This window comes from Meleagris gallopavo, chromosome 19 (genome assembly GCF_000146605.3).
Source record: "Meleagris gallopavo isolate NT-WF06-2002-E0010 breed Aviagen turkey brand Nicholas breeding stock chromosome 19, Turkey_5.1, whole genome shotgun sequence".
NCBI lineage: Eukaryota > Metazoa > Chordata > Aves > Galliformes > Phasianidae > Meleagris > Meleagris gallopavo.
In genome coordinates, this window is record NC_015029.2 from 671780 (window position 1) to 685729 (window position 13950).

The following is a 13950-nucleotide window of genomic DNA, read 5'->3' on the forward strand; positions in this document are numbered from 1 at the left end:
GAAGGGCTTTAAACCCATGGAAGCTTTCAGCATCTTTTGACTTAAAATAGAAAAAATTCTATACAAAAGTTCTGGCTGTTGTCAATCATGGAGTTTTTTGGAAGTTTTGGTTCCCACTGCCCCAGAGGACCCAGAGGTCACTCTGCATCCCTCCCCCTGCTTCCCACTCAGCTGCATCACCAGGCAGAGCTCCAGACACCAAAACTTGCAGTGAGCCTGAACTAAATGCACAAACGGAACACACAACAGCAACTGCAACTATTTCCAGCCCTACAAGGCACTGCCTAATAGACTTTTGTTGTTGTTGTTGTTTGGTCAAAACATGCCAAGTCATTAGTGAAATTCTGAGTGAGAAGTACACTTTTTCCCTCAGGTAAAGCTCAATCTTGCAAAAACAGTTACAGTCAGCATTGGGTTTTGCACTGGTAAACAAAGCATGTCCGGAGATTTTCCTTTCCTTCTCCTTGGAGCAGCCATGCTGATAGCAGTGTGGAGCAGCAGCATAGCTGCACATGCAGTTATTTCAGTTTCCTCCAGATGCACAGGTACAGGTTCTGATTGCTTTAATGTGATGCCAAAGACACTAATCTCTGATAGCAAGAAGAGCTAGGACTGAAAACAGGCAAGTTTAAGCACTACCCATGTGATAATTACACAGCTATCAAAACTGGGTAAGCTGTAGCAATCAGAAAACACAACAAGCATTGGTTGGAGAAAGCAAAGACGACCTCCTGCCATAGTCCATCATCCAGCTGAGCTCCTACCAGCCACCAAACTTTCCTGAGCATCTATTGCCATGTGTCCCATCTCTACAGATGACTGACAAGATCTATAAGTGTGCATGTTAATTAGGAGGCTTTTAGAGGTTTTTTCCACTATCCACACCATGGCCCTGGCAGAAACTCCACTGCACACACCAAAGCTGTGACATGAAGTCTGTTACACCCTCATGGCCAATCCCATCTCAGGTCCTAATCCAGCAAGAAGCCAGCACTTTGTTGGCCTTCAAGCCTGTGGGAATCAAAGGAAAACCACAAATATGCTTAAAAAATCACTGAGATCAAGAGCCAACACCAAATCTTCCCTCACAAAGTCTGGCCTCTTGCAAGGGTACAATATGCTACACGTGAAAGTTGAATATTCAGCTCAGAAAGACACAAAGTAGGTTTCAAAATTACCATGAAGGGATGCTGGCCATCTTATCAACCACCTGTCCTAAACCCGTCCTCATGAATTGGCACTGTCCCTTTTCCTTCTACCTCATGGAAGGGAGAAGAAACATCTCATGTTGAAAGTGCAGCCAATCTGGTGTGTACAGATACTGCACAATATCTTACATGCCTGGGTGTATACACTGTCATTAATGGTTTATCACCATGGAATTTCCCAATATTTAATTGTCATATTATGTATTTATTGTAGTTTCAGGCCAAAACACAGTTGCCTGAGCTCTCCTGTTATACATCAAGAAAAAGCAAAATATTTTTTCCTGCATTATTAAAACTACTCATGTCTGAGAGTACAAGATGTAGAAGTCACAGTTCCTAACAGCCACATAATGAACCTGCTGGGAGTTATTCCAAGTGGGCTGTTCAGTGGGCAATCTGACATTTGTTTGGTTTTACTCACACAATTTGCTAGCTGCCTGAAGAAAATTTCTTCTCTTCCTCCTCATAATTAAGCATCCTCATTATTTGTACAAATAAGCACAAGGAAGCAAAAGAATGCATTTGATAACATCATCCAAAAGCTACAGTTAAAACAGGATTTTTTAAAGTCTCACAGGAATTCAAATATAGTTTTTCTTCCTTGCTCTTCCCCGCACCCTCTATTTTGCGTCTGAGTACAAAGGTGTGAGAAAGTGTAAAACTGTAATAGTTGGGCTCCAATATTTGGTTGCCTGTTCCGAACAACTTAAAATAACCCCCAAGCAAATAAAGCCTGAGAAAATGGGAGAGAGAAATCCATACTCACCTGAACGTGATCTGTCCAGTTCTCCTGAGTCATGGTTTTCTGAAAAGACAAAATGACTCCTGAGCTATCATAGAAAAAGGAGAATGCTACATACAACAAGATGAAATTTAACACACCATCTTAAACACTGGCATCAATTGAGGAATGCGTACAGGAATGCATGGGAAACCTGTGCTTCTCATACGTCAGCCAGAGAATGGCAGAAAAACACAGCCTGGACCGTGTAATTTGGGCAGCTACATCACATAAGACAAAAGGCCCTATCTGATCAAAGTACATGGGCAGCACAGCTCCTCACCCAGCAGTGCCTCAAACACTCCTCACTACCCAGAGCTGGGACTCATTTATAAAAAACAATCACCTTTACTTGAGTGGTGCTCCTGCAATGACCAAAGCATCACTGAGCAAAGCTGAAACGGGCCTTACTGTGGTGGAACACGTGGATTGTTGCTGCTGCCTTCTCAGGAGATGTGCAGTGTGTCCATAGAACGTTCCCCTCTGTGGCACAGCCCGACAGAGAGCTGTCCCCATGGGCTCCAGTACGGAAATGATCTCAGGGATTATCTGCAATGCTGAGCCTCCAGAATATGAAAAGACAAACTCTTCTGCACAGCCAAGTCATGAAAAATCCTCTGAAATCATGAGGCCTGGGAAAGGAAACCGATAAGCTAAAATTCCCATTCAAATGTAATTCAGAGCCAACTCTGGGAGAAATGTGGGACAGGAGCTGCTCTCCACTCTGCCAAGGAAGCAGGCTGCAAGAGACTGATCTGCCATGGATGCCAGAGCCTCACCCCCGGCTTCTGGCAGAGTAACAGTGACTACTAGTGCCACTTCTATGGAAAGGTACGAGGGCAAACAGGGAGTAAGAGCCTCACAGAAAACATCTTGGAGATATACAAGCATGTAATCTAAATACTACTGAGATGAAGGAGCCATTTGACCGGACCTCATACACAGCTGAGAACGGTAAACACAGAACACCAAACAGCTCTCAGGAGGGATGGTGTCCAGAAACAGCTGCCAAATGTACCTTAATTGAAGTCACTGGCCAGCTTGGATACTTTAAATCAAGCATATACTGCAAAACAAAGGAAATGGAAGGCTAGGGAGAGCAGAACACCAGATAAAGAATCCATTCCACTCTGCTAAATAAATACACCTGGACAAATGCTTCTGTCTCTTTCACTGTGAATGCTCCCTAGAATGACATCATCCAACACTACAGCCTTGTGATGAAGGATGCAGAATGGCCCAAGCCTCCCCAGGTCTGTGTCAGTGCTTCTGCTAGGCAGGAGTCAGAGCCCTTACTGCTGGATCAGGAGGGCCTGAAGCAGAACTGCCTGTGCCAGAGCACTGTCATCAGATCACCACCACTTGACCACATCTTCCCATTCAAAGCAAACTTCAAACGAACCCTCTTTTGAAAAAAAGACAAAGCACTGCTGGGGAAGGTGTCTCATTTCCTGCAAAGTGGATCTCTGAAGACTGGATAATTGGGAACAACATGCAGGGCCGCTGAAATCGCTGTTAAAAAGCTTCCTGCAACCACAGGGAAGAAGTCCTCTATGAATTGCAACTGGTGAAATACTACTCCATGAAAGAAGAAGAAGCAGAACAGAATCTGATTCTCAGCTGAGACAATCTGCCAGGCCCAGGGTGATGGGGAATGCCAGAAAATTGAGAAAAGCACCAAAACTGTTAACAAGAAGGGAAATGAGCTTCCTGCTGCAGTGTGCTCAAGAGCATCCAAAGAAAGACAGGGAGCTGTTGGAGAGGGTCCAGTGGAGGGCCACAAAGATGATAAGACAGGCTGAAGGAGCTGGGCTTGTTCAGCCTGGAGAAAAGAAGGCTGTGGGATGACCTCATTGCAGCCTTTGAGTACCTAAAGGAAACCTAAAAATTCTTTGAAAGGGTAGATAACAGCAGGACAAGGGGAAATGGTTTTAAGTTAAGGGAGGGAAGATTGAGGTTGGATGTCAGGGGGAAGTTCTTTACTATGAGAGTGGTGAGGTGCTGGAACAGCTGCCCAGAGAGGCTGTGGATGCCCCGTCCATCCCTGGAGGTGTTCAAGGCCAGGTTGGATGGGGCCCTGGGCAGCCTGGGCTGGTATGAAATGTGGAGGTTGGTGATTCATGATCCTTGAGGTCCCTTCCAACCCTGGCCATTCTGTGATTCTGTGATTTAAAGGGCAGTGACTTGGCTCAGCACACTCATGAGAGGGGAGGAGAAAGCACTGTCAAGCAATTCTGCAATTAACTGTAAGTCAAACTCCAGGATGCCTCCTGGAAAATGCTCCTCAGAAAGAATTAATGGCATCTTCCTGTTTTTAGGAGCCCTCAGTGCCAGGACACGTACCAGTGTGCTTGCAAAGAGGACTCGGAAGCTGGGCAAAAGTACAGTTAGTTCAGACAGTTGTTCAGGAGCTGAAAGCACTCCCATTTGGCTCAGTAGTAACAGGGCTGCTAGCACAAAAAACGTCCGTGTCAGGCTTGGGACTGTACCTATCACAGGCAGGCCACCAGTAACAAAGAAGTGACTACAAGGAATAGAGCAATGCAGAGTGCTTAAATAGTAGTGCTCTTAAATTCAGAAAATAAAAAATAAAGTCTTCTCTATGCAGTATTTCTCCGGTCTGTTTGTGATGGTTGAGAGAAACCAGACCAACAGAGAGCCTCCCTCACCACCTACGTGCTGATGCACACGTGTCCCAAGGCACTGCTAAGGACACAGGTGAACAAGGACCCACATCTGTGTAGTTACAGCTACTGGTCATATGAATGGACACAGCAGCTTTTCTCCAACAGAACACACAGGTCCAGCAGCATACCCAGCACACCTACATAATAACTATCACAGGAGCTTGTTCACATACAGTCAGTGTATTTCTGTGATATCAGTTATTCAGAATGCGAAAACAAATAAAAACTCATTCACAGCCATGCCACACAATACAGAAACATACCTCCACAAACCTCTTGTAGAAGAGATAATTCAGAGTTCTCAAGTGCCGCTGATTTATGACATTAGGACAGAGAGCTAAAAGGAAAAAAAGGCATGTGAGTATACAACATAACTGAACTTCCTATAAGCTTTACTGCCTAGCCATTAGATTTTTCCTTCCCCAGCTTCAAACTAAGTAAGAGGAAGGCAGGATGCCATCAAACTTAGAACAATGAGGGACAGACACACACAGTCAACTTATCTCAACTATAAACTGTTATTTACACTTTCAACCATCATTACCAATGCTAATCCTCGGCTACTGATATCTCTGGTTGCACCCCCCCTGACTGATAAGATCACTTGCTGGTTCAATATCCTTCACAGTCAATGACTTCACACCTTTAATTACACTGCATCCTCTCAGAAGTACCACCTCCAGTGTCTAAAGGTTGTATTAGTTTTGATTTGAATGGAAATTGTGCTGTTGGCTCATTTGAGCAGTTTTGAACACACTGCTCAGGATTTACACTTGTGGCTAAAGTTCATCCAATAAAATACATACACAGGAAAGAGACTCCATATCCATACAAAAGGGGGAAGTGACTACCATTTTGCTGAGCTAGCAAGCAACAGTTGTTTTTGTTTTTATTACTGTCATCTTCATTAGGAACGCTTCATTACAACTGCAAAAAATCAGATCTTCACATAGCACGTTGTTTTGAAATCCAGAGCAATGAGAGATAAATGCAGAAGATAAAGCAGATTAAACAGGATTAGCATACATATCTGTCAGTGCTCGCAGGATGCTGGGATGTGTGTGCATGGAAAGGTGGAACCAATCCCTTCATTGGGTTTCAGTGGCTAAAGCCATCCTGGGAGCCGGAAGGAGAAGGATCAGCAATCAGAAATGCTATCAGACAACAGTAAAGAAAAAATGCTCTGCAGCCTTCCTGTAATGAGCAGACAGCAGGAGGAACCAGTGCTACCATCCAGGGGATGCTGTCCACAGGATGCTCCATGTCTGACACGTGTGTGCCCAGAGCACTGAAAACAGAGAGTGAAGAGAGATCACTGTCCCTGCAAGCAGGAGGATGGGGAACGGTGCAGCTCTCAGAGCCTGGTGAATCACTGCTTCATAACCTGAATGTTACCATCTCGAACACCAATGTTTGAAGCCGTTATTTTTAAGTTCATCTTCCACAGTGTGACCATAAAACCTCAGTGCAAAGTTGTACCTCCTGCCTTAAAGATTTCAAAGCGCTTCAGAGAAAAATATAGTGGGACTGCTTCAAATCACCCAAGAGAATCCATTAAAGGCTTTTTTTTTTCTGAGAGACCCCAGAGGAAATTTCCAAGGATGGGACTTGGTTGAACCAAAGGATTTCACATGTCAGGGTAGAGGGACACAGATACTCTGTACAGTTTTAAAGACAGCAGTGACGTTTTCCATTCTGATGGAAAACTGAACTTGAATCCATTTTCAGTATCTTATTACAAACAACAGAGAAGGGCTAATGGAAAATGTGAGGATGAAAAGTAACTTGGTAGAACAATGATGTGTTCAAAGGAAAAACAGCAAAATAAAAACAAAATGGACCTCGGTGAACTGGCAGGTGAGATTTCATATTGTTGGTAAGGGGAAAAGAGGTTCAGAAGAGCTGGAAATGGAAAACTGGAAGTGAAGTAAGAGAATAACTGCTATATGAGAATATTTATGACATTGAGGCAGAGAGCTAGAAAAGGGCCAAGTCTCATTGAAAGGCCTCAGATACAACAAGGAAGTGCACAGAAAGTAGAACTGAATTAGACACGTGCCAAGGAAGAATGCAAAAACGTAAAGTCAGAAAGCTTAAAGTTCAATATGAGATACATCCACCAAAAACCATAAAGGTCAGAAAAAATCATGCTAAAAATAAATTAGCAAAAAGAGGAAGACCAGAGAAAGTGCCAGCCAGTCCTCCCACAGAGGAGGAAAGCTGTGTATAGGACAGGTGTTGCTCATCTTTGTTACAGTAAGGCTCTCTGTACTATGAAATGAAGCATTTTGTGAGTTTTCAAGACTCCCACATTTACAGTGGATAAAGCTGCTGGTAATGGACTTGTTTTGCAGCAAGAGAAACTCCAGTTAGCATTTGGAAGAAAAAAAACCACCTAATGGAATGGCTAGAGAAGAACACCATAGGTTGCATGGGATGCTGCAAGCTTTCCACCTTGGAGGTTGGTAAGAATAGGTTACAGACTTTATACAGAAGCAGCAGAAGGGGAGCCCTGTGGCTGTGGGCAGTGACGTGATGCAGCCTTTTCACTGCAGAAACCAACTCACTTCAGGGAAGAGCAACTTCTCCAAGGTCACGTACTGATTAAGACCAAGCATGAATCTGAACTCAGATCTGAGTCAAAACAGATGCTTTGTTTGCAAGAGCAAAGGATAATAACCATCTTCCTATTCTGTAGCTGTACTGTGTGGAGCTGGGGATCATGGCTGGGCTGAGGAGCACCACTGGAACACAAACAGTATAACACAGAATCACAGAATCGCAGAATGGCCAGGGTTGGAAGGGACCTCAAGGATCACGAAGCTCCAACCCCCTCACTGCATGCAGGGCCACCAACCTCCACATTTCATACAGCCCAGGCTGCCCAGGGCCCCATCCAACCTGGCCTTGAACACCTCCAGGGATGGACGGGGCATCCACAGCCTCTCTGGGCAGCTGTTCCAGCACCTCACCACTCTCACAGTAAAGAACTTCCCCGACATCCATTCTCAATCTTCCGTCCCTCAACTTAAAATCCCTTTTTTCCCCTTGTCCTACCCTTTCAACAAAACAACAGGGAAGCACCTCCACGACAGCTCCACAACAGTGCTGCACAGAAGTACACATCTCGGACTGACTCAGAAGCAAAAATTCCACTCTGCCCTCAGCCATTAGCAGAGAGTTAATGACTATTAGCAATGGAGAGGAAGTAAAAATGAAATCTGTTTGTCACATCGGATGTGAAACCGCTAATACACACCTATTTCATTCATGTAACGTGGGTACATGGTGCAATGCATTTTTGGGCGTGTGGCTGTTGCTTTCAGGTCACAAATGACTCCTCCTGAGCTGGGATGAGGACGGGGTCCTCTCGTTACACAGAGTGCCTGACTCCATTCACAATGGGTCTCCTTTACTCTGCCCTGGCAGAACAGGAGGGCTCACACAAAGCAGACTTTTGTTTTGGGACAAAGTAAAGCAGTCTTGGTTTAATAAAATCAGAGTACCTGAAATCCTAGAGGCTTTTACCCTGGTACTGCTAAGGACTGCTGGGGAACCTGATGAGGAGCGAGCTGTGCACTAATAGCAGTATATTATGATGAGAGTATTCCCTGAGTGCAAACCAGTGGAGGGTAAGGCAAGACTCAAGAAAGCCTCTTTTTGTTGTAGCCTCAAAGATACACTGTCTCTCACAATGTGCTCTGAGCCACTGCAGGTTGGGCTGAGCAGTCCTTGGCAGGGAAGGGGAGCAGAAGCCCAAGTCTGGCCCCAAACCCTCCAGCTCCCTGCTGGCTTTGTTGCCAGGAGTGTTGGCTGACCCTGTGCAGGGAGAGCGTAGCACATGGCTTTCAATCAGGGCCTACAGGAAAAATCGCTCTGGTGTGGTCTCTCCACAAGTATAGATAGGATGAATTCACACCCAGAACACCAGGACCGGTGTGACGTTTCCAAGGGACAGCGTGGGGCTGCCGGGCGCCTTTGCTTGCCTCCAGCAGGTCATGTACCCTTTGTGTTTCAGCACAGGAAAACGCATTGGAGAAGGTAAGGACCAAGGATGGAGCTGACGTGTTCCATTCTCCAGCAGCCCGACCGCAGCCCAGGGCAGGAGGCTCCTACCAGCGGTGTGTAAGCCTGCACTGCAACACAGGAACGAGCTGGCACGCAGCACGAGGGCTAACAGAGCTGGAGGAACACCACGGCGGCCGCAGGGCGCACAGCCACTGCAAAGCAACCGCAAAGGAAAGGAACCACCTCCTGCTCTTAACAAGCAAAAGGTGAAAACGATTGGAATCTCCCCCTGCCAGGAGCCCCCCCTTCCTCCAGCGCATCTCTCCGGGCTGCGCCGCTGCCGGGCGGCCCTCGTCCGCCCCCTGCTGCCCCGGGACACCGCGCCGGGCGCGGCTGCGTTGCGGGCTGCGCTCCTTGCGGGGACCCGTGAGGCAGCAAAGCTTCAGCTTTCAGGGAACAACCACCCTGCTGACCAAACCAGGAGCGTTTCGCTTGGTTTCTACCAAAAAAACACTTTCCAAAGACATTCGGAGTACTCGGGCATCAAGGTGCTCAGGTGGTTCAAGATGCTGCCGCGGGACTTTTCCGCCATACCTTCCATTACCATCCCTGCTCTATCACTGCTTTACCGTCACACGAGCGCTGAGCCCCGAGAGGAGAGACGGCTGTGATTCCCCTCCTATCTCACAAGTGATGAACTGTCACATCTAAAGCCAACGCTGAGCTGCTGGGGGTAAATTGGCTGTGTAAGGATACAGACAGAAATAAACAAAACCATTTCAAACTCAGGGTCTGCTCCCCCATCTCAGAGAACTGCTTTGGACTAACAATTGTTTTGTAAATGTAAGTCGACCTCAGAGAGTTTCCAAAGAGCATTAAGCAATTAGGCAGCAATAGCTACAAGGCTATTAAACCAGAGCACACTGACCCAGGTGTGAGAAAAGACTCTGTAAAACGCCATTTCCTCAATCACACGCCATTTCTGCCAGACTTCTTCCTTCCCCAATAAAGCTAATTATATGGAATCCACACACAGTTTCTGAGGACGCCTCTGGGACTCAACAGAAAATCTTTCACTTACCATGCCCTGCTTTGTGTGTTAGCAGGGATGCTGGGATGCAATTCAGAAAAAGATGAGGTGGACTAATCTAAGCTGATGGTTTATTTGCTCTGAGGCTCCAGAGCTATTATTTTTATTGGGCCACCTCCTGTCAGGCTCTGAAAGGTAAATCTGGCAGTTCCAAGGGGTGTTTCAAATCTTAGAGGCTGAACACACCAAAGTTCTGCTTAGGTTCACTGACATTTTCTGAGGGGACAGCAGAGAGCTCTCGGGTAAAGAATGAAAGTGGATTTGGAACTACAGTAACTGAGTCACGTACAAGCTTGCCTTCTCATACCAAGAAACCCTGTCCTCCTCCAGCCTTTCTCACCAAAAGCCACTTCCCTCTGCTGCTGCTGCTCTCAGCCTCTCTCAGCAAGTGGGAGTCATGAAAGGAGACAGCAAGCAGCCGAAGACTGCGGCATCGAGCAAGCCCACAATCAGGTTAGGTAACACGAAGTGTGAGTTTCAACTCACTGCTTGCTTTTGGTGGAGCTGTTCAGGACAAGAGGAGGTCTCAGAATAAGGTTTTTAGAATCTGTCCGTTCTACCAAGTCTGTTTCCTTCTTGCACTCTTTTCTCACAGTTAAGATTTACGTGTGCTAAAGAAGGGAGAGAGGAGCAGAGAAGAGGACAGCCACATTATTCCAGCTGCCACCACTTTCAGTTCAGTTCAAGAAGATCTAAAACAAAATTTCACATGCATGAAAAATTTCCAAAGTATTTCAAAGGAGGCTACAAGGCCACTAGTTTAGCAAAGTGTCAAGTGCTGCTCTGAATTACATGCGATATTAGGTAAAAAAATGAATATCCACTTCCACATACAAGTCTATGAGTGAGAGTCAGCCAACCTTGGCTGTAGCTGGGCCAAGTTTGACGTTGTTTCAAAATCAGAAGAAGGACCACATGTCATCTCACACAGTAGGTGAGTCAGTTCCTCTGGCCTGTGGCTTATCCTGCACTGTAGTATGGGACAAGTCACTCTCTGGAACTTCTGGCAGGAATAAGGTCTGTAGGAAAGACTCTCATTCTGTGTATCTCAGGGAAACTCCTCACCTGTGAACCCACTGTGGACGTCCAGTTAGAGGCTGCCATCACTCATGGCAGCTACAATCCCTGGGACGCTATCACCAGGCTGCACACTACCATCCAATAGAGAGCAACTGAGATCAAACAGCTCCAGATGCTTTCTCTTAGAATTTTTATTCTTATTATTATCCTACTATCTCAGGATTTTGCAGGGGAACAATTATGGCACTTCGCATTTATAGTTAAAGGTGTATCTGTGGTGCATCTTTCATAAAGAAAGGGGAGCAGCTCAATGCCCTTTACAGATCATGAAGGACAATACAGCCTAGTGAATGATTAACCTCACAAGGAAGGAAAAATTACTGAAGACTAGTAAACTCCAAGGAAGGTTTTAGATGTTAAATAAATCATCCCCTTGTGCCTCAGATTCCACAGCAGTGTGCTAAGCTTAATTGTATTTACTTATCCTCCAGTGAGGGTCTGCAAGGATTATCTTATTAACTTCTGAGCAGCAGGTTGAAGACGTGAAGATTAATATGCAATACAGTGTTGCTGCCAGGCATAATAAGCCCACAATTTGTGGTTAGAAACCACTTTTCAGTCCAAGAAAAGAGAACTGCATATCTTATGGAGATGATGGAAAGCTTTGTAGGGTGAAACCTAACAGTACACCTACAGGTTTCCAACGTATGGTCCCAAAGAGTGGAAAAAAATCAACAGTGCTCACTAACAACAAAAAGCAAAATGAAGCAGATTTGATTGGACAACTGGTAGTGTAGCAGATCTATTCAGTGATGTAAAATGCTTTACTTCTCTCGGGAAACTACAAGTCTTCAAGTTCCCTGCTGCCAACCCTATTTTACAAAAAGAATACAAAGGACTGCAAGGCTTCTGCTTCCGAAGGGTTATCTCTTTACAACTGGTGGACTCATAACTCAAGAAAACAGATCCCCAGACGAGTAATGACTTGCTTCTTATGAGAGTGGAATTGAGTCATAACTCAAAGCTGACCATCATGTGTTTACGTAGAGCCATTCTGAGGTCAAGATTTATTTCATATCATGGAAGAAGCAGCCTATTAGTCACAAACACTTCATTCTCCGACAGCACAAAGTGATAATTCCCATAACTTACCAGCTTTGTTTTGGAATACCATTAATTAAACTCTGAAACTACCCATGATAAATTACAGCAGAGATTCCTTGCTGAACATGGAAGAAGACAAATTGACTTCATCTGTTCTGTATTAGTGAGATAACTCCAGAATACATTGCAGTATCACATACCTGGATCTACGTTAAATCGGTCTAGGAGTCTGAAGATCAGCTTGCTTAGCATTTTGCGGTTCAGTTTATCTGGCTTGTACCTGGACAGACCTTGATATTGTCTGTAAGCAAACGAACAAATAAATTCCATACTTGTGGAATTGCTTATGGTTTTGCAAACAGCAGATACTTAGCAGTAGAGGTACCAGGGTTTGGTAGCTGTCGGCAAGAACAGACCCCTACCTTTCCTGTGTTATAGCAAAAAGCCAACAATACAGCCACACAAATTTCCCAGTCAATGACCAGGAAAGAGAAAAACAGCAATTCCCTCTCATCTTCTCTCAAAACTATGACTGCAACCATTGCACCTACATTGTGACTTTTATTGTATTGCTGGCTTTGTGACTGACAGGAGCTATTCTAGTGAGAGGCAATTTATAAATTAAAACACACACTACTATTTCACAACAACATGAAGGTTAACCACTAGTATCTCTAGTTTTTCTGCCCCTTCATCATAGTATTATCTTCCTGCCAAACCTGTACAACCGATACTGAAACTCAGCCTTGTCTCCAGCAAAGCACGAGAGTGCAATTAGCACAACCTCCTGGAGGGAGCTTTCATATTTTTATACTGCTAAGATCTACTGCACACTTCTCATTTTGCACTCCTCTCTGCTGACAGGACGAAGCATCTGTCAATAGGAAAGATATCTCTGCCTTACCAGCAAAGGGTTTGAAACGATTCTGGCACAGATACCAGAATTTCCCCATCCTCAGCTGAAAAGTAGATACACTGCAGTCCGTTATGCTGAGAAAATGATCTTAGGTAGACAAGCAGAGAACATGCTGTCTTCTGACAGGCAGTCAGCCCCGCTGTTTATAAGTTCAACAAATATTTCTACCTTGCCATATCTCTGATATTAAAATCAGGTTCACACCAGGTGTCCAGGATCTGTAAGAGCCTGCACTGGAGCTCAGGATGTTCTCCCACATAATCTTCAACCAGGTTAATTTTATCTTGAAACAGTAGCGGTGCACACATCTAGGAAGAGAAATTTGAGGTTATTTGTACTAGATGTTAAGAATTATGCCCTGCCTTTGATCAGAATGGTCAGTGCTGCAGCAAACAGAAGGCATGGAAGAGATCCAAATCACCAAACCCTTACTTAACCAACTTGTGCTGTCTAAGACAGATGTTGCATTTTCAACACAACTATTAGTGAAAGTGGCAAAGCTTCAAAGCAGTAAAACCAATAAACTTTATTAAAATGATTATTTGCTAAGAACCCAGCTAGAATTTTTTATTATAGTGGCTCTAAGTAGGAAAACAGTCTAGTAAGGGGTCTAACAAAATATAGTCTGTCACTCTCTAGAGGTAAAGGTACTTTAGCCATGGAGCAGTGACTTCTTGCAAACGAGATAAAGCCTCAAGTGAAACACATCACAACTTAGAGGGCTTTGATGGAATTCCTGCTTAACAAAAGGTGGACCTGAAGACAGAGAAGTTTGCAGAGGAAATGACTCACCTTCTCCACATCTTGATCTGACTGTAGTTTTAGCTTAATACTCAGGATGGCTGCCTAGAAAATAATTTTTAAAAAGTGTATTTAGGAAAAGAATAACACAGTAAGTAAACAGGCATTATTTCACAGTGAAGTTTATATGCTATTACAGAAAGTTTTAATGAGATAATTATTTCTGTTATGTTTTCAAGTACAAACATTTGTCCACGACAATCCACTTCAAAATGTACAAGAGCACGTGGCAGAAATGCATGTTGGTGAGCAGCAGCATGCCCTGGTGTAAAAATAAAGATCAGTTTGTCTGGCAGAAAGAGAGAGAAAGCTTGGAAAAGCCTAGCTTTTTTTTT

The 13950-nt window shown here is 44.6% G+C and overlaps 1 protein-coding gene across 22 annotated transcripts in view; it reads right to left on the reverse strand.

Annotated features, from left to right (window-relative positions):
* Window positions 1–13950, reverse strand: part of EXD3 (exonuclease 3'-5' domain containing 3) — a 245838-nt gene that overhangs the window by 135110 nt on the left and 96778 nt on the right. For all 22 annotated transcript variants that reach the window (XM_019621324.2, XM_019621322.2, XM_031556111.1 and 19 more), the window contains 5 exons: window positions 13607–13660; window positions 12983–13122; window positions 12099–12199; window positions 4940–5013; window positions 1975–2013 (listed from right to left, as the gene is read on the reverse strand). In XM_019621324.2, the coding sequence (XP_019476869.1) occupies window positions 1975–2013; window positions 4940–5013; window positions 12099–12199; window positions 12983–13122; window positions 13607–13660 (408 nt within the window). The remainder of the gene's footprint in view (window positions 1–1974; window positions 2014–4939; window positions 5014–12098; window positions 12200–12982; window positions 13123–13606; window positions 13661–13950) is intronic.